The following is a 20,443-nucleotide window of genomic DNA, read 5'->3' on the forward strand; positions in this document are numbered from 1 at the left end:
CCACAAAAACAGTCCCTTCTTAAAATGCTACACAAGTCATGGAGTTAAGATACACAACCTTACATTCTTCTTAGATGAAGCAATTAGGTAACATAAGACCATATGGACAAACTATTTTATATTTTTCAAACCAAATAAAACCGGTGGTAGAGTGACCTCTGTATGCTCTTTATTACTAGGAACAGTTCCCCCGTGAAATCAAAACCTTATATATGGTGTTCTCTTATTTTATGAGTCGCTTTAGAGAAAATATGTGATTTGTATATCAGAATAGAACTATTTTAATGCAATGTTCTTTTCTATAATATAGCATATATAGGTATCTACAGAAGAAAGTACATACCTAATTATAATGTTAATTGGCTACTTTACTTTTTGAAATGTCATTTTACTAGTGACTGCAACAGTAGTAGGGAGTATCTCAAAGAAGCTGGGGTTTTTTGTTTGGTTTGGTTGTTGGCTTTTTAAGTTCAATTGAGCATTAAGAAGTGTGCAATGGTTATTTCCTCTTAAAAAGATGTAAATACAAATGAGACATCTCAGCCTCATCCACTGAGGTCCCACATTACAGCTTTTCTGGCATTTCACATACAGCTTCATCAGGGCTCAGTCACACCACATTAAAACCACAGTGCGTGTAAAATGGCTGAAGTTTACTTTTGATCAAAACAACCTTCTTTCCAGTGAAAGAACAAAAAAATTATACCTTATGAGGTGTTCAAGATTTCCTATACTACATTGTGTCACAACTGCTAGCAGTGAGTTACTCCAATAGTACTTGTTAGTGCCTGTATACAGCACGGGAATATTTTGTGCACCGGTTTAGCCAAGTCAGATCTTGAAGAGCTGTTGTGAATTTTACAGCATACAGAACGCAGCATCCTCCCAAACCAAGGAGAGTCCTTCCTTTAGGGCGCTCTCAGCAACTTCTAATGAGGAGGCAGGCACTGCTTGAGGCTGTTCCACCTCCCACTGCAGGGAGCCTGAGCAGAAAATACCTGTACTTGATTATCACTGCAAGTTCTTTCCACCTGGAACCACCTCTGTATTCAGAGGGCACTTAGGACAGCATCTAAGCTGAGGGAAAAGCAACTGGGATGACAGCTACTGATGGAAGTCTTCTACGCCATGATGGTCCTGTATCAGAATGGCAGCTTGCTAGCTTTAGCTGTTCTTCTCCCAGCAAGCAATAAGAAAATAGAAAATCCACAAACTGAACGGTAAATGAATGAAATCTGTAAGACTGAGACTGACTGATATTGGAAGATAACAGGCTCACTAGCACTGCTAAATGCAGCACTCCTCTAAAAATACCTTGCAAAGTGAATAGAAAGGCAGCACTGAGAAGCACAATGAAGACAGCACAAGGAACACAAAACCCTGCAGTATCTCCAGCTCCCAGCCCAGGCTTTGTATTTATTCAGAGTGCTCCACATGCTTGTACAGCCTTATGCCTTCACTGCTCTGTTCCCACGAGACAATACACATGCCAGCCAGATTTCAGACAGTGCAGATGCGCCTGTATGTCCTCTTTGCACGATCTCTTGCAGTACAAACACTACCTCGTTATGCTGTCATTAATCAGAGCCCTTTCCTGTAGGTAGCTTTCACAAAATACTATATTTATGTTCAAATAGCAGGCACCAAAGCCATTCATATTTGTAAGGACAGAGTACACATTCAACAGGCTTACACTTGAAAAGAATCACTACCTACATTACAATTACAGGGCAGGTTTCTGCCTTTTGTTACAGACATGCAATGCTCTGAAGGAAGAGTTCAGTAAGTATAAAAGCACTGTCAGGCAGGAACCAAGACCTTGCCAGTGCACAACACTATGCTGGATTATTTCCTTCTTGCCATTAGCAGCACAGTAACTCCCACACACCACTTTTGAGCATTTGCACCACACAGTTATGCAGTTAGAAAATCATCTGTCCAGACTTAAACTTGATTTAAGATCAATATGCACAAGCGTTTTAGGGGTAATACCCCATCATATGAAGTACAAGCAAGGAGGTTTCAGACAGTTAATTCCTACTGTGATGCCATAATCGTTTAAGTAAACTAAAGAGGGAGGGAAGAACAGTTGCCCCTATTTTTTCATTCCTGAAGGAAGGGTCCAAGTGACAAATCTCCTAAAGAACAAAATTCGGTGTGGGGGGAAGGGAGGAAAGGCATGATTTAACGATATGGCTGGCAGAGTAAACAAAGCCTCCAACACTGACATTCAACTGTAACATGCCCGGCGACACTGCATTAATGCCTAATTTAAAGTCAAGTTAGCCTGGTTCAAACCCTTTGGGACCAAACACACATCCTGCTTTAATGCAGCAGCAGAGACAGCAGCAGCGCTTAAGCTAGTGGTCTGACTCTAGTCCTAGACACACAGTGAATCATTTGTAGACTTCTGTCCTCCAGCGTAATGCTAAACAACCAGGCAATCTGAGGGGTTTATACTTTGAACATTGAATAAAGGAAAGAAGCTTCTCCCCTGAATTTTGTGAAAATTTACTTTTCTTTAAGGAAACAAGAACTGGAAAAGGAAAACTACATCCACAATCCAATCCAGCAGGAAAATGAGACCACTCATCTTTCATTAGATCTGCAAAATGGTTTCTGGTAGTCAAATATTCTCAGCACTCTTCTCTGAGTTTTCTTTCCCTTTCCCCCACCATGTGCACTCCAGAAAGTTTGGATTGGCAGTGTGTGTTCAGGAGTTTGAGTATAGCTGAAATAAAGGTGTGTGGACTAGCAAAATTGCTTGACATTGTTGCATTACAAAGACTAGCAAAATGCAAGCCCTGCCATGACAGGAGGGAGTTACTGTCAACTGAAGTTATCAACATTAAGTGTCAGTAACAAAGTATTTTGGACGCCGAGGATAAGAGCACCAGTGATTTTCTTCAGTTCTCAGTATTCAGAAAAAATGGGCTTTCTCCAACTAGTTCTCAGTTGTGATTTCCTAAGAGCTGATCAAGTTACAGCGAAACAAAAGCTTAGTATTTGTACCCATACAGTAACATTTCCAGGCATAGCCCTGCAATCTGCTAGCTTCTCACAGATTCACATCCTGACCAGCCATGAAATCTTTGATCATTTATTCCTGCAAGTCCTCCACCAGTTTACCAAGTCATGGACTCACTGATGTCAGCATGGATAGTACTACTTCAAGATGTACTCCTGTTAAACAGTTAAGGGGCACCGCTTCCATCTGTCTTAGTCCTTCTTAACAGAAACTCCTACAATTCACACTCCTCCTGCTTGCCTTTTTTTTTTTTTAAAGCAAAGAAAAGACAACTTGTATGTCTTACCAGGTAAAATCTGACACCAAACCTTTAAATTGATACTAAACTAAATTGACAACACCCAAAAGCACTGCTATGATCTCAAGGTCCTTAGTTTTAAAGCTCTGAAGGAGCATAATTCACATTACTAGCAGAATTCTAAGGCTGGGCATCAAACACAGGCACATTTTAACAAACTTCCTACAGAACTTGACAACTGAAGTCTTAACCTACTACATGCCAAGAACACCACTTTTTTGTAGTTACAAATATACTTAAAGCAATGCCTTTAACTCATTCTAACAGCAAATAGCCTTTCATAGACAGCCTACAATGTTTGCTGAAGCGTTTATTTGTGTGTCACAAGTCACAAAAGAAATGTCTACAGTAATTACCTTTAACTGAAATCCAGTCTCATTCACCATTTCCTTCCATCCACCTTCCTAAAAGAAAGAAATACACAAGAAAAAAAGGTACTGTTAAAGTGACTTAGGAGTGCCACAGCTTTCCCAGCTCCCTGTATCAAGCCCACATCAGAGCTGAAAGAAGAGTCTCCCAGTGAGCCTGGGGCCTGCCTCAGGCACCCTCCCCATCTCAATTCAAGAACCCGGGTTAACAACTTGTCCTTACGTTTTGCTTAAACACTAACCTCCCCCCAAAAACCTCTCTCTTCACCACGTAAGAGTGTTCCATTGCCACGTTCTATCAACTGGGGGTGAGGGAGAAGCCTACACAGCTTTATCTAAAGACTTAAAATTCAACTATTTAGAAAGAATGGCAGATGTCTGCTGGCTATTAGACCATCAGCTGCACCAAGGACCTTTGCAGCTTGAGACAGAGCACAAAGAAAACGTGCAGGCAGTGACTGAAGTCACCTGTTTACCGTGCACACAGTTCTCTTGCTCACGTGTAGTGGTTGTTTCTCCACTGCTTCCATACTGCTATCCATGCTACTTCATCTGCATACTATATTGTGCTACAGTAAACATCTCTGTTCAGCCCACTATTCTGGAATCTCTGATCAAAGCACAGATCAAAAATGCCCAAAGTTGAAAACTGCAGAATGAAATGCTTTGGCTAACAATCAGATCACAACGTTTGGGATAACATATGAGAGGGTCGCAATTTAAAACGCGATGCTAAAGAAACTACACACATCCAAAAGGCAAATTGGACACCAGTACACCCTCTGCAGCCAGCAGTATAACACGCTAGCTTTCCTAGCACTAAACCTGAAGTAGTTCTCAGCCAACACGTTAGCTTCTCAATATGCTGTCTGAAAGAGGTGAAAATTCTCTCTTAGAAGCCTTAAAATTAAACTAGAATAAAGTCATAAGGTACACTAGAAGGCCAACTGTACAACTGCAACAGGCTATTAAGGTGGAAAAGGGTCATCTGGCTAAAAGCATCTTAAGTGTATTAATGTTGTCTATCTTTCTCCAAGATACAGAACAAGCCACAGGACAGTGGGAGGGAAGAGAAGAAAAGGGCATTATCTTAACAAAATGATCACTACAAATCTGTATTTAGAAAGTACATCATTTTACTGTACCTGTGTTAAAAACGAATAAAAGATTTTGTCTTGGCAAAGAACAGGATGAGAAGCCACACGTAACAAGAAGTTTTCCAAACCGATTCTTCTTCTTTCCACAAAATCTGGATCCATGTTATCTGCTGATAGTTTGTGCCAAACAAAGTCAGCCTATTTGAAAAGAAGAGCGTTAATGGCAAATAAATAAGGAACAATACAAAGCAGGCTGCAGTCACAGCTTCCTTACCCTTTTTTCTGGCAAAGGTGGAACAACAATATGCGGATAGGTAACTAACAAATAATTCCTCAACAACTCAAATTCACTGTAACGTCGCCACAGGGAGTCCACTGGGGAGCACTGTCCCTCATTCTGGGACTCAACAGCCCTGAAAAATAAAACAGCATGTTTGAACATTAGTAAGCTACCGCCTTCTTCCTCACACCATCAGCAATGATGCTAAAAAGTTTCTCAGTAATGATTACCACATAACTTGCTCGTAATCTAATCTTAATTTTGTGTCTACAAACTCGATTTAAAAGAAAAATCATTTTGATATCTGCCTGATAGCACTCAAAACATCTGCACATGCCAGGAACACAGGAAAAGTCAATGCATTTTCATCACACCACAAACAGGTAGGTCACAGTCCAGTTATACAAGTGGCTTAGTTCACAGCACTATAGAATTAGATATATTTGTCTTGGAACAGTGTTGGGCTCCAAGCCAGCATGACTTCATGAGTCACTGAAGGATACAGTGCATTGCAAGAAGGAATTTACTATTCATTGGGAGAGTCTCCACTTAAGACAAAAGTTAGATCATCTGTAACGGCCAGAATAATTCAAAATAGAAATAGCGTGAAATTTTAAGTTTTGTTGGTTTGTTTGTTTTCAAGAAAAATTAGCAAATTTCAAAGCACTTCCAATCTTTTGTTCTTCTTTTCACATGTAAGGACTAAGGATGTGTAGTCTAATAAACTGGCTCAAGATACAGTACGCAGGTACAAAAATTGATGCGTCTGAACATTTTGTTGAACAGAAAGCCAACATCATATAGCAAGGGATTAAAGAATTGTATGTTACTAAAAAGGGAGAAATCGTGGAATCTTACAGGATTGAAGAGTCACTAAAAACCTGAAAAAAATAATTCTTCATACAAAACAGTTAAAGCAACCAAAATTCTTTGCAATATCATAAAATAAGTAACAGGTGGATAACACCTCTTGGCAGTTAGCATATGCCAGGACAGACAAAGCGAGCCTTCAGACATGGCACTTAACAGAACCCAACGATGTCTATGCCTACCTTAGTTCTTACATTAAGTGACTACTTAACGTACAAAAGCCCTGGCAAAAACCTATATGGAAGACTATTAACTGTGTTATGAGATTATCACAGATTAACTGAAGTTGAAAGGGAATCTGCAGGTCTGTAGTCCAACTCCCCTGCTCAAAGCAGGTTGCTCAAAGCCATTTCCAGTTGGGTCTTGAATATCTCAGAGTGCAGGGACTCTGCAACCATTCTGGGCAACCCATTCCTGACAGACTTCTTTCCTATGAAGACCTGCATAGTAAAGAAGTTCTCATTTAAATGGGATTTCCTGTATTTGAATTTGTGGCCACAGCTTCTCTTTCACACTATGCAGCTCTGGAATTCTTAAGAACTTTATGGACTAAAGTTTTAAAGATATCTAAAGAGATCACGTATCGTTTGATATCTTAAAGCTATTCTTAAATCTACAAGGTTGGTTTTCTAGTGACCTTACTGAAAAACAAACAACCCAGCCCCAGAGCAGCGCCATGTATTTGATACACCTAAAAAAATAGAGGTAGTCTTTGTCATCCTTCTGAACTCTCATTAGAGAAGAACAGCACTGCTATATCCTCTCGCTTTGAAAAATAAATTGTGGTTCCACTTTGAGATTGAAGTAATATAATACAGAATTACACAATAGGAATTTTTAAAAATGAATAGGGTAGAACGTCAGTAAGGTAACTGAAGTTGTAGGAAGAAAATTCGCAGGGAGAAAGAATAAAGAACAAGGCTGTACTCATAAAAACAATTCAACCTAAACTGCTGCAGATTCAAACTGTTTCAGACTGACTTAAGAAAAAAGGCTAGCACACTGCTGACAGCCACTAAGTCACACTGCAAACAGCCCACAGCATGTTTGTAGGAAGAATTTCCTTATTACAGAGTATTTTGACTCAAAGTCATAACTACAACCATGACATTTTGGAGAGAGTACGTTTAGCTTAGCACTGGGCTGACAGGCTGTGTGGCATTCCTCGCTACACAAACATTGCATTATTTAAACATTTCAGTTATCCAATTCTTGAAAAGCACGTATTTGCTGATTGTACTATTGCTGGGCCGGAGGTTAATTTATGTAGATAAGGAATTAAGCTATCAGACCCCAGTAAATTAGTTGCTTGGCTGAAAGCTGAAGATGCAAACCTGTCTTTCCTAGAAAAGAAACTCCCAACAGGATTTGGTAAATAATTTGACCATTCGAGACACACACATAAAAGTACTTCAGAATTAGGGAACCTTCAAATCTCCAACTTCAGCAGCTGTGACTCAGTTACACAAGCTTACAACAGATGCTTCAAGAGCACTACTTCTGCTTCTGGGTTATTACTGACACTTAAGCAAGACTGCTGCCATCAATACACCACAGGATTACGTAGACCCTGCCTGAGAACATACTGCACAAGCAAACAGGAATAGGAAGAGAATAAAAATGCAGGCCAGGCCAGCTCTGAGAACGCAGCCATGTTGCAAAAGGGTTCATCCACACCGCAGATGCGTCCTACTGGTAGGGCAGCAGCGTCCAGCAGAGACTTGCCTGAAGCCAGGCAGATGCACCACACCGAGCGACACAGACTGCAGCTACCCTCACACTGAAGGCAGGAGGATTTCTGATCCCAACCTCAGGTGTGGAACAAGGGGTTCTCCACAACAAAACAAATCAGGAAGAAACTGTAGGATGCATTTAGTCCACAGCTATTAAATATCTCCGTCACTCCTATGTGCAACCAATCCTGGACACAACAAATGCAACCCAGGGATGGCATATGTGTTAGTTTAACTGACTCCTCTTTCCAGTTGTTTTTTTTTTCCTGTAAAAGGAGAGCTTTGCTACTCATTTATTTAAAATCATAAGCTCACATTTAAAACTGACTGCATCACCTTATAACTAGAGGCCAGCTAGGTATGCATACCCTACTGACAGTTTGTGGAAGCCTAACACAACTCAGACACACATCAGAGTGACAGAGGCTTAATAAGTCCCTCCCAAAGTAAACTGCAAAAAGGAAGTTTGCTTTCTATTTTTTTTAATATCATTCTTGTTTTTCCTCCCTGTTAATATGAGCCCTACAGGAAAGATACTGTTGATTGTGGTTATTTTCACTTAACTTATTCTACACGTTTTTATTCCCGTAAGCAACTTGGAATATAAAGTTTTCTATCTCCTGAGTACTAACTCTTCAGAAAAGTCCATTTGGGTGTCTCATTTCAACACAGCATGTACTTAGAAGTTCTCGTCTGCCTATAATCCAACCAATTCCCAAGGCAGTACAGGTCTAATCTTACATTTATCACCTTCTGAATAATCTTGTGAGCCCCTACAACATCGATGAGGTCAGCTCACAGAAGAATGAAAAGTTCCTTTCTCTAAAGTTTCTGGTCCAGACATTCCTACTCCATTTTCAAGTGCACTTCTTTAGAAGTACAGCTGCACAAGATGTTAGAAAAGACCTATCCAAAATTCTGGTAGCATGCATTTGGAAGTGGTCTCAACATAGCACTCTCATACCAATATAATAATAACATAAATAAGTAGAATAAAGTTAAGTAACTTGTTTTCCATAGCTGATCTGCCTTCACTTACCCAGCTCAGGCTTGCCATTCCTCCCCACAGCCATCTTTGCCAAGTCAGCTTTATCATGAAGAAGTTGACCTGTATTTTCCTTAAAACTCTCAATTCCCGCACTTTATTGTCATTAATTCTAGCACCACAAGTCTAGGAAAAGAACCAAAAAAAAGCACTCTGCTACAAACAGAAGAAAGAGAAATGAAATAAAGAAGAATCTATTTATAAATTTTAAAGTTCCTTCATAGACTCAGGTCTGCTTGATAAAGAACATGTCCTCTACATCTGTAATACAGACTGCGGGTCAGAAGAGAACGCACTTATATTCCAGGTTCCTATCCGTTCCTACAAATACTGAAGGAAGGCAAATACATCAATAGGATCATCACATATTTTAATAGCATAGCACTTCATTTATCACTTGCAATGGCTCAGGTCAACACACCATCAGTAAGCTATCACTGTAAGAGAGAGCAGCCTTCTGACAGAAGAATGCTCCAGTGTAAATTATGCCCTTAATGCTTCATGGCTGCTTTACAGAGTTAACTATACACTAGAAGCCACAAAGACAGACCATTTGGAGTCTTAAATGTGCTTTTTGCTTTTTCAAGCAGCCTGCTACAACAGCTTTATACCTGCCAGAATTAACAACACATTTGTTATCTAAAAAGAAAAAAAATAACACAGTAATCAACAGTAACATCTCAGTCTACGCACCAAAAGAAAAAAGAATCAAGAGATTAAATAGGAATTACTTTTTTTTGAAAAGCTGTCTAGAAGTGTAGGGCTTCAGCAGGAAAAGACCACAGCTCTATAGATACCTAGCCCTAAGTCAAAGTCAACTTGTGCTACTGCAGCAGTGACATGGGGACCCTGTTACTTTAGTTTTGTGTCCAACAGAGGCCTCAAGAACTCAAGGAGGAAGGAAACAGACTGACGATGCCGCCCAGATCATGCTACTCACCACATCTTCCCTGTCCACACTGAGGTCTGGCCAGTTGAAGGTCCAGCCTCAGTTTGTTCTGAGGAGATGGATCTGTGCACAGGTGGCTAGGCTACCCTAAACCCAAGTTACTCAAGCTTTACAGCCCTTATTAGGGGCACACAAGCCTCACTTTGCACCCTGAAGAAACAGGGTAAATTGCAGTTTAGATGACTACTAGAGAACCTTGTAGGCCAAACGTGCCTGGACAGTTTGCTCTTTTTTGCAGTTCTTTGCCCAAATTCCCATTGCAAAAAGCAACACCCTAATCGCGGTACACCTCGGCAAGAGTCTTCCATGCACGTACTACGCTCTGTGCCTTGTCTGCATGATGGGGATTGCTGCTGCCCCTGCCCTGGCAGCACCCACGCCAGTTGTTTTCCAAGAGGCAGTGAAACTTCCCTGGTAACAGCTGCAGGGGGAAGACAACATCTCAGGACAGCTGCGCAACATCCAAAAAAGCAGCCATGCTTCTCCAGTTAACCCATCTGAGTAAGTTTAAGATGCATTTTAAAGTTATTAATGCTAGTTTAAAATCCCCCTTCCACCCAAGCCTTGACAAAGTAAAATCAGCCAGATTCTGCACAAGACTGCGTAGCTGAGTAAAGGACAGGAGCAGCAGTTCTTTGGAAAGCTGTGGCACGAAAGCACTGAACAGCCCTCAATTATAAGCCTACATCCACACAACTGCCTTTTAAACAAGGTTTAAATAAAAAAAGAGTTTGAAACTACAAGGATGGATTTGGGACAGGCAAGCACAATAAGAGAAATCCCTTTTTTTTTTTTAATTGCACCAAAAAATGTCCCCACCTGGTTACGTTATGAGACCATAAAATATCACCAATTACAAGAGTGTTTCTCCCCAGGAACACCGCTCCAGAAAGGAAGTGGAAATCCACAAAAGTACTCGTTACACTTAATACCTTCATTACCATCTAATTTTTTAGACCACATTATGAACTCTACCATTAAATACAAGTACTGCAGACCAGTTTCAATTAAGATTATAATCACTTGTTGACATTCAGTCAAACTTCTCAATTTGTTTTGGTTTTAAAAACACAATATAATACTTGTACAGTGTTCAGGCAGGAAAACCATATGTTTCCCCTCTAAGTACAGTTTTAACAATGCACGTTATTCATTGAATGAACCAACCTGCCTGAAAAAAAAATTAAAAGACAAAATTGAAACCTCCAGCTTTTACGTTCATAACTGATGTTATCGTAAGTGATTAGAAAATTACATTACTCCAAAAGCCGCGTTCATTTGCCTTAATTCAACGTGCCAATGTGAAAACTTCAGTCCATCTAATTAACCTCTTCCCATTTGCCATTTAAAACTAATTATCTTAAATGAGCCATTAAACAATTCCTAATGCAATAAAAGGAGGAATGGCTGCAAAATATTAAATCAGAAGAGAAGGAAATATATTAGTTTATTTCCCTGTAAAGCCAATCACCGCTTCAGTTACGGAGGCGGTAAGTGAGCTTTCAGCCTTTGACCTTCCAGCTACTTCCCCTCCCCTGCAGTGGACAACGTTCACGCTCTGTGAAGACGAATACCATTCAAGGACGCTTTTTCTATTCGATATCTAAAAACGGTCTATGCATTTCGGTCTCTCAACAAACAGAAAAAGGATTGTTACAGATCGACTATGTACTTTGTGAGTCACCAAAAGGCACCTGGCAAGCTGTATGGCAAAGAGGCAGTTCTCCTGTCAGAAGGTGACCAAAAAAAAAAAAAGTCACCTCACCATGAAAATCATCAGCTGAAGAGTGCTGTTTTTAATTAAAATACACATCTACTAGGCAGGCTAATGATTCATAATATCAATTGAGTAAAAACCAGCAGTAAACTGAGTTTTCAACTCTTCCATCTTTTTTCTGCCTCCTGACTCTCCCCTGTTTAAACCTCATACTGAATTCAGACTTTCTTTCTTGTGTTCTTTCTAACACTTCCTTTGGATGGAGCAAACGATCTTCCCGACTCTCAATGAGCAGAAAGCTGCATTTTTGCAGTTATACTAGAAGACAGCATGCCCCTTTTGGCATTTGTTCTGTGCTACCCCCAGGAAACACATGCTAGGCAACGTGGAACAGGAGACTTTGGGAAAGGAACTCAAAGAAAGCATAGCAAGGGATAAATTCTTGAAGTCCCATGGTGCTACATCAGTGCCACTGAACTCTGACCTAGCTGGCTACTGGTTTTCAAGCCCATTTCTCTCAGAGTAGTCTTCATGTAGTCAGCTACCAGGCTGCACAAAGTTGTGTTACTTTTTCCTAAAGCCACACACACAAAAGAAAAAATAATTACATTCACTATCTTCACCTCAAGGACGAGGCTAGAGATCTGAAAGCAAGCAAGGACGGAAGCAGAGTTAGCTTGATGAAGTGCCCCACTACTACAGAAGAAGCTGTTTATGGAGTATGGGAAAGAAAGGCATCCCTGTATGGACTATAATTAAAACAAACAAATTGCAGTTCATCAACACAGAGCATTTAGAGGTCCTTTATACCCTGGTTAATTTTCAGCCCTGTCACAAAAAACAAGAATGTATGAGACAGGGAGTCAAATTCTCAGTTTTATACCATTTCAGTTCTTGCAGCTTGAAGATTCTGGTATGAGACATAGATGCCTAAATTTCTAATAAGCAAACAACTGTGAATTTAGAGGGCCTGGGTATTTGCGTTTTCCCTTACAGGAAGCAAATGATACCCTGAGCACCTGCATTGCAAGAAGGAATATTTAGTTACACATCTTAATGATAAGAATTTGTACTTCCCTTAATGCCATTTCACACAAAGAGGTGGAAGTGTTCATCTGTTCTCACAGGGAGAATGTAAGAGCTGAGTTATTTTTAAATAACTGTATAGTTTAACGGAAGCTGTGAAACAAACTGACTTCAAGACTAATTGAACGGAAATAGCTCACCACAAAAATCCACTAAGCTAATGCAAAAAGGTGTAAACCAAGACTAAAGGAGATGCTTTCAGGAAGCATGACCCTTGGAATTTGCCGAGACTCTGGTGGTCTACAGCAGTGAAGTTTGTTTTGTCTCATAAAAAAAAAAAAACTACATCGAGGTGCACTATCACTTACAAAAAAATCAACAAGTCACATGAAAATGTAAGAATAGTAATAAATCTTCTCATTTTGAAAAGAAAAAGGACACAATATCATCAATTATATTCTGAAAACAGCTTTGTCTGAGCTAGCAAAACTAACGTGTTAAAAGTTGAAGTAGTCAGCTCCTGTTCTGTAACAAATATACGGTGGCTTTAATTGCATCCACCTTGTGCCTCATTCACCAAGCCGCACACAACTCTTCGATTCAAATCGAAGTTAAATCCTAGATAGCAGCAACAGCGGAACCCCAGTTCACATGAGTGTAACACAACTATTAAGTGGTCGTCCTTTTATATTACTATAAACTGAGTTTTATTCTTCAGCTCCAAAATATCCTATTACCCACAGACAAATTGCTGTGAAGCCCACCTACGGCTACAGGCTCAGCAGGAAGCACATTTAATAGCCAGCAATTATATTTATGCAAGAAATTTTGCCTTCTCAGCAAAAGGAATAGAGAACCTATTTTATTAGAGATGTGACAAACCCACATTTTCAATAGTGCTGTGACAAACATGTAATTGGTCTTGGTATTTGCTGACCACAGAACAAAATAAATCTTAATGAAAGAAGGCAATCTGGGCAGCAAAATACAGTTTTGCCACTAGGAAGGAACCACTGGGAAAGACCAGCGGGAAAGAGTTTAAAGTAATGCAAGGATGATTGAGAAAGGAGATGCAGTCAGCATGTTCTAGGGCTGCATAAAGATGCCCCCAGAGTATACTCCATATCACAATTAGATACCAGTGATTCCAATTTCCTTCTCTTCCCACTGAGAAATACCAATAAAGGAAAAATAGCATTAGCTACGTGAGAAGATATGGTCTTTGATATCAATACACTCTAAAAGTATTTTTAAAACATCTTAACAAGTGTCAAAGAGCTACAGTATTTTAAAAACGTGACTAAAATCCAAAGCAGAAGTACAGTATGAAGTTTAGCAAAATACAATAAATGTATCCCCACAGGTCTGCACCACGGTCAGTATGGCTGGTACGTCTCTGCATCAGCTAAACAAATTGAGAAGCCTTTGAGCTAGCAACTAGAAAACTTAGGCTGCATTTTGCTGAGGCTGTGAAGAGTTCAAACTGTTTTGTTTCAGAGAGTATTATCTACACAGCCCATCATTCCTGAGACAAGGCCCAACAGTTACAACTGTCAATGTACAAAAGACAGATGCAAAACTCCTAATAAAGTTTAATTTTGAAATCCTTGCTTCAGCTGAATAAACGGACTCCTGTTGTGCAGGATCATCTGTGACTGTTTGAGAAGGAGCTATAAGTAAGGGATTTTTAAGCTTTGTTCACTACTCGATACTTAAAATTGCGAGTTGTATTTGGGGTACTAGATGCGTTAACCGTACTTGGTATTATTAATCTTACTAACAGAAGAGGCCTGAAAGCAGTAAATTCTCCAGTGAAAGTTCAAACTAGTATGAAGGAAGGAAATAGTTAATTAACCCTTACCCTAGAACATTTACAAGGAGTTCTGCTTGATCTGATCACCACATACACTTCAAACACTAGTGGAGCAGTAAATTTTGACCACATGACCTAAGTCAAGAGACTTCTTTATTTCCTTGTGATCCCAAACAAGTCTAACCATTACTTTAGACCACGAAGCACAACCTCTCTCACACACAAGCTGCGTATACAACCTTATATATACAGATATAAATTTATCCAACCCATACAGTTGTTGACACTGTGTTAAAGCAGTACCTTCCGAGCACACATTTTTCCACCTAGCTTCAGACGTAGAGTTACAGTGCAGAGTTAGGCAAAACCAGCATTAGTACTGAACTGCAGATCAGATGCCAAGTTTTTGCAGGAAAAACTCCTCTAGAGTACGTTGTTATCACATAACAAATCATAAACCAACTAAATCCCCTCATCAGCTGTACCTGAATATTTTCATGGGGTAAGGAGGGAGAACCTGTTTGGAATGGCACATCCAGGTCAATTGAGAGCAAGTTCTCATCACCCACCTTGTCTCAATGAGGTAAGCAGTATATGTTTCTTGCATGTTCATGGCATTTCTCCCAGTCCGCTTTTCTGCTTCTGAAACAGTGATTTCCATTTTTTTTGCTAAACAGTCTTCCATCTTTTTAGGGGAGGAAAATAAAGATTCATGTAACATTAGCCACACAAAGCAAAAGCTACTAACCCTACCTCTCCTTCCCCCACACCACTATCATTTAGTGGCAGGTCTCTACAGAATAAAGGCTCAGGCAGTGTTTCGTTTTATACCTCTGCTTTGTGCCACACGTGCAAATGAAAACAGAAAACCTGCTTTGGGGATAAAACAAAGTCAACACACAGCTTTGAACACCTTTAGTCATCAGGAGCTGGGAAGACAGATAATGAAGAAATATTTTTCCTACAAGTAAAGAAATAACTTTTTTTTAAAAAAAAAAAACACAAATAGTTCTCAGTACTTCCTACTCAGCCACTTCCCTACCACCAGTGAATTCCCCCACCAGACGCCTGAGATGAGTGCAGCCACTACTCCCCTTTCACAGGGAGGAGAATACATCCTGAATGAGATTCCACTTTTTTTTGTTATTGTTGTTTTTAAATCTCAGTGAGGACGATAGTTATCTCTCACACAACCAGGCAGAAGTCGGTTAGGACCGCACGGCCCCCCCGGGCAGGCAGAGAGCTCCGGGGACCTCTAGCCGAACCCAGCCAGGAGATGGATCCCTTTGTGCAATTCGGGGTGGCGTGGGGGCGCAACGCCGAGAAGTAAAAAATAACAATTATGATTATCGCCACGGAAGCAGGCAGGCAAGGCACAAACCCCTCTGACACCGACCAGAAAAGCTGGCACCCCCTGCTCGGAGAGGCAGCCGAGAACGGCTCTTCCCACCTGTAGCCCCCGCGGCGAGCAGCGCAGAGCCACCGGGCTTCACCTCCCCCCCGGGCCCGGCCTCCCCGCTCCGCCCGAGCCCCGCGACCCCTCCCCGGGCCGGCGACGCGGCGGCCGGGCAGCGCGCTCAGGAAAGGCCGGTGCTCGGCCCCCCGGGGTAGGCCGCGCCGAGGCCGGAGGCCCGCGGCGGGGGGCAGCCGGGCCGAGGCCGCCCCCGCACCCTCACCGTGTCCGGGGGCTGAGGCTCGCTGCCGGGCGCGGCGCCGTCCTCCTCCGGGCGGCTCTCGCTCGGCTCGGCCTCGGAGCTCTCCATGGGGATAAGGGGCTCGGCCGCTTCCCTCCGCGCAGGCGCTGAGGCCGGCTCCGGCGGGCAAACTCATCGCAGGTCCTAGAGAGAGCGGCCGGGGCGGGCTCACGGCGGCACCGGGGGAAGGTGGCGCCGCTGCCCCGGCCCGCCCCGGGTGCCGGCGGTCGGTGCTCCGGCGCCGGGCGTATCGAGGCCTCTGGCTCCCTGCCCCGGCTTCACGGCCGCCTGCTGAGTCCCCTCGTGGAGGGCCCGGCCGGGCACCTCGGCCGTGAGGAGGGAGAGACCTCAGTCGGTTCGCCCTGAAGCAGCTGTATGCCTCCCCTCCGCAGGGACCGGCCTTTAGCAGTCCCCTGGGTGGTCGTGTCTGTGCTCGTCCTCCTTCAGTTACATGTTTGTAACATGGAGATGCTTCTTGACTTCCTCTCCTGGTTCTCAGGTCATCGAGGAGTTTCTGATGCACTCACAGGGGTTTTCCATGCAGCATCCATCCTAGCTGACCTCTGTAGCAAGACAACTTGGCACTTTGCTTTACAGAGTTTCTCTCACTAGCTGTCAACTTTCCCATGAGATGTTTGTTAACATTTGGCAGCTCGATTTTGTTTTCGTTTTTGTAAAGCCCACCAGCCTGTTATTTTTCTGCTCTTACTCCTTTACATCACTCCTTTACAGGCACCAAAGGACTCCTCCGTGCTCTGTTTGCTTTTACTTACCCTCTCTTCTGCCCTATGTTCTCCATGGGCTCCTTCCAGGCGGTGCTGTGAAATCCAGATAGGCATTCTTTTCCCTTCCCATTGTGCCTGAAGTGTGTCCCACCATGGATGGGCTGCCACCACGCTTGCCCGAGAGGTACCTGAGTAGTTAAAATCCCCTGAGTTCACCTCTTGGGAAATCTCTGCTGTTATTTAATAAAAGCTTCAGCTATCTCCTTTCTTCTCATTGAGCAGGAACAAGCCCTCACTGTGCTTTCATGTGATGCTGTCTTTTCAGAGGGATGTTCAGCAGCCCTGCCCCTCAGCTCCTCCTGAACATCAGACTGCCAAAATGTTCCTGGTGTGTGTACATACATATATATACACATAGTGTGTATGTGACAGATCCATACCATTATCGCAGCCTTTGGGTTTGACAGATCCATACCATAGCCTTTGGTTTTATTCCCTCAGAACCCCATGGTGCCCACACAGTCCTTGTCCAGCTGGCAAATTGGGCAAAGAGGTTCTTCCTATCTGTTCCTGGTAGTTCAAACATCATTTCAGACTCTCAGGAGCTGCCTCGTCGTTCCCCTAAGGTTTTCCATTTTTGCACCAGATTTGTACCTTGATTCAGGCATGACATTTTTTATGTGTTTATGTAGCTTTTTTTTTTTCCTACCTGCCCTTTTTAAACCCAGGTTAAAGGCCACTTCGGGGGACTGAAGAACTGATACTATGAGTTTCTTTGTTTTGCTTTCTCGTGCTTTGAGCAGGAAACATTTTTTTTTAGTATTGACCAGGGCTGAATTTGCATACATTTTTCATCCAAAAATTAATCTTTCTCTTTCAACAACAATTAAAATAAATCACAAAATCCCCTTTGAAGATCCCATGAATGAATATTTGGCGTCTGGTTTCTATTCTGTTGTCTTCAATGTTTATTCAACTTTTTCCTCAGATTGTTTGAACTGATACCTCCTTTCCCACCCCTCCACCACTGTAGCTGGATGGAGTTTCCCAAGCTTTTTCACAAAAGGCTTGCCTAGAACAAAAGTTTTTTACAAATATGTGAACTCTGATTTGTCCTTTGAATAGGATTGATTTAAGATTTGTTTTCTAAACCCAAAGTCCAGTTTAGATGTAAAAGCACGATTGCACATTGTAAGACAAAGTCTGTTTTCCATTAGGGTATGGTCTTCTTATGTTTACTCAAGATGTACATTAAGATACATACCTTGTATCAATTACACTCGCATTTGCAGGATGTGCATACTGAAATTTTTCAGATCCATATCAGCAACATAATGGAAATATTTATGTGAAGCTCATACAGGATATCATACTTTGCATTAAATATTTTTATTATGGAAACAACATTATCAATAACATACAGTAATATTTTGCAGTTATAACATCCAGTCATTTCAAAAACTATTTTCAGCTTTGATTTTTCTTATTACTCCTAAAAAGTAGAGATGTGGCGTAGTACAGATTTGGAGAAGAATGAATACACTACGTAGGTTGGAAAAGGGTACCAGTAAGAGGATCCAAATCAGATGATCAACTGCCTGGGAAACCCTCACGTACATTATAGCCTGGGGAGCATTAGAGGGAAGTGTGGGATGTCCTCATGACAAACTAGCGTGCAACAAAGAGCTCTTTGGTAAGCATCAAAGGCCCCACAGCTGTACAGAGTGCTCCTCCTGAGCCATGTTTCCCCCACACACAGCCTGCAAAGTGGGCTAACAGTCTTTTCTTACAGATAAACTGAGACAAAGTGAAAGGTCTCTCCATCCGGGTGATCGTCAGACCTGTGAATAAAACTCAACATTCAAGAATGTCTCTAGGTCTAACAAGCCGATCACACAACTTTTCCTGAAGGACCTGAAAGGCTGAGAGTTGGTCAGAATTTATCACCAGTGTCTAGGTTGGGAAGGTATTTTTTCAGTGCATTATCATGGCACGGCACCCAAATCTTAGCCAGCTCTGGTTCCAGCACAGTAGTGCTTTTAAGAGTACTTCCAAGACTTCTATTTGGTCAAAATAAGCTTTAGTGTTTCCCCCAAAGCTGGACACAACCACTCTCACAGTCAGGCTCTCTTTAGACCTGGCATCCATTCCATATGTATTTTAGGGGATGTTTTTTAGGGTTCCCCCAGCCTGCTCCCTGGGACTGGGCACCTCTCAGTTCAGCTGCTGCTGAAATAACCCCAGTGCGCGCCTGCCCTGAGCCAAAGCAGGATGGTCAGGAGTTTGCCTTCAAAGGCACATTTCTGATCTGCAGTTCAGGCTCCTGGATCCTATGATAATTTCACAATACAAAGATCATGAGTCAGGCTGTCAAACTGTTCATGCCTCCTTCTGCCAGCTATTCCCTCAGACCTGAAGGTGCTTGCTAACCGGAGGCCTCCAGCTGATGTGATGACAGCTTTTGGTCTCCAAAGCCTGATTCTCACTGAAGACCCTGGTGTCTGTCTGCACGTGGTGTCACTGGTACGGATGGTGCAGAAAAAAGTGTTTGTGTATGTTTCCCAAGAAAACACAGAGGGGAAATGGAGAAAGTATCACACTTGAATAGCTGCTTTAGCATGGAAGAGTGCGGGAGGAAGGAGGAAAAGTAGGTTGAAAAAGAATAAAAGGGAAATCCTTTCCTCATATAGGTCCATCTTCCTCCTAGACATACTTCTATATCATCTAAATGGCTGTGTGAAATGGCCATTAAACAGTAGAAAAAGCAATATTTAGTTAATTATTCAGAAAAAAAAAAAAAACTCATCGAAAGGAAAGTGGAGAGTGGAAAAGAGATTTGGGTGTTCTTCAGGGGGAGAAAAAAAAAGCAACTGAAATTGGTAGCAGTGTTTTCCATTAACTTTACCAATGGCAGAACTGTATCCATGCGTACAAGATAAAAAGCAAAAACTAATCCACATTTTTGAAAGAATCTGGACAAGAACATCAGCAGTATGAGTGAAAAATTACTGAAAGTGGCTCCAAAAACAGCAAAAAGAAAGCAGAGAAACCTGAAACTTCACATGAACAAATAAGCAGATTTGGTTCAGAATTGAACAAGAGTAACAACAACAACAAGGTAGTAACGTTGTGAACAGTAGAGATGAGCAAATTAGGCATTTACTTAATCTTGATGCATCTTTGGTCAAGAAGCCTGTTGTATGCAGCCTAGGAGAGGTTAGGTCACCTCTGGAGGTGTCCCTGCCCATGGCAGGGGGTTGGACCGGATGATCTGGAAGGTCCCTTCCAACACAAACCAGTCTGTGATTCTCTGATCCTACAATTCTATGACAAATGCCTTCAGCTCCCACCAGGCAATGGCATCTGAATTTATTAAACCCTATTAAATTAAGCCAGTGTCCTTACGAACACAGGATGGGGATGCCTGCTGAATCAGATCTGCATTTCAGGGCGCACACCCATCCTCCTCAGGTGGCTGTGGCTAGTGGCACGGTAAAACTAACTCCACGTTTATAAGATTGAGGAGTGATGACATTGAAATTCACGTGGTTTAATTAACTGCTAGGACAACTTAGGAGTAGTTGTGATGTTTCAATACAACCACACAATACATGCACATAAATTAAGAGTATGAGCCTGGATTTGTGCTCACTAGTAGAAGCAAAGTCCCTGATCCGTCAAGTAGCCGTTGTGCTTAGGCCTGCCTTTGAAATTTTTGAAGTGTAGAACAAACCTCTCCACAACAAAAATACTCATGGACCTTATCCAAAGCCTCAGGACTCAGTCTTAGCATCACCACT

General features: G+C 41.9%; 1 protein-coding gene across 1 annotated transcript in view; it reads right to left on the bottom strand.

Moving 5' to 3' along the window:
- The window catches only part of SNX4 (sorting nexin 4), a 34,241-nt gene extending 17,959 nt beyond the window's left edge, over nucleotides 1–16,282 (bottom strand). Inside the window, exons 1-5 of the mRNA XM_083840669.1 lie at nucleotides 15,901–16,282; nucleotides 14,794–14,909; nucleotides 5,066–5,204; nucleotides 4,840–4,989; nucleotides 3,683–3,730 (exon numbers count right to left, since the gene is read on the bottom strand). Of these exons, the coding sequence (XP_083696795.1) occupies nucleotides 3,683–3,730; nucleotides 4,840–4,989; nucleotides 5,066–5,204; nucleotides 14,794–14,909; nucleotides 15,901–15,987 (540 nt within the window). The 5' untranslated portion in view covers nucleotides 15,988–16,282. The remainder of the gene's footprint in view (nucleotides 1–3,682; nucleotides 3,731–4,839; nucleotides 4,990–5,065; nucleotides 5,205–14,793; nucleotides 14,910–15,900) is intronic.
- Nucleotides 16,283–20,443: the final 4,161 nt, after the last annotated feature.

The sequence above is a fragment of the Anser anser genome, assembly GCF_964211835.1.
Source record: "Anser anser genome assembly, chromosome: 6".
Classification (NCBI taxonomy): Eukaryota; Metazoa; Chordata; class Aves; order Anseriformes; family Anatidae; genus Anser; species Anser anser.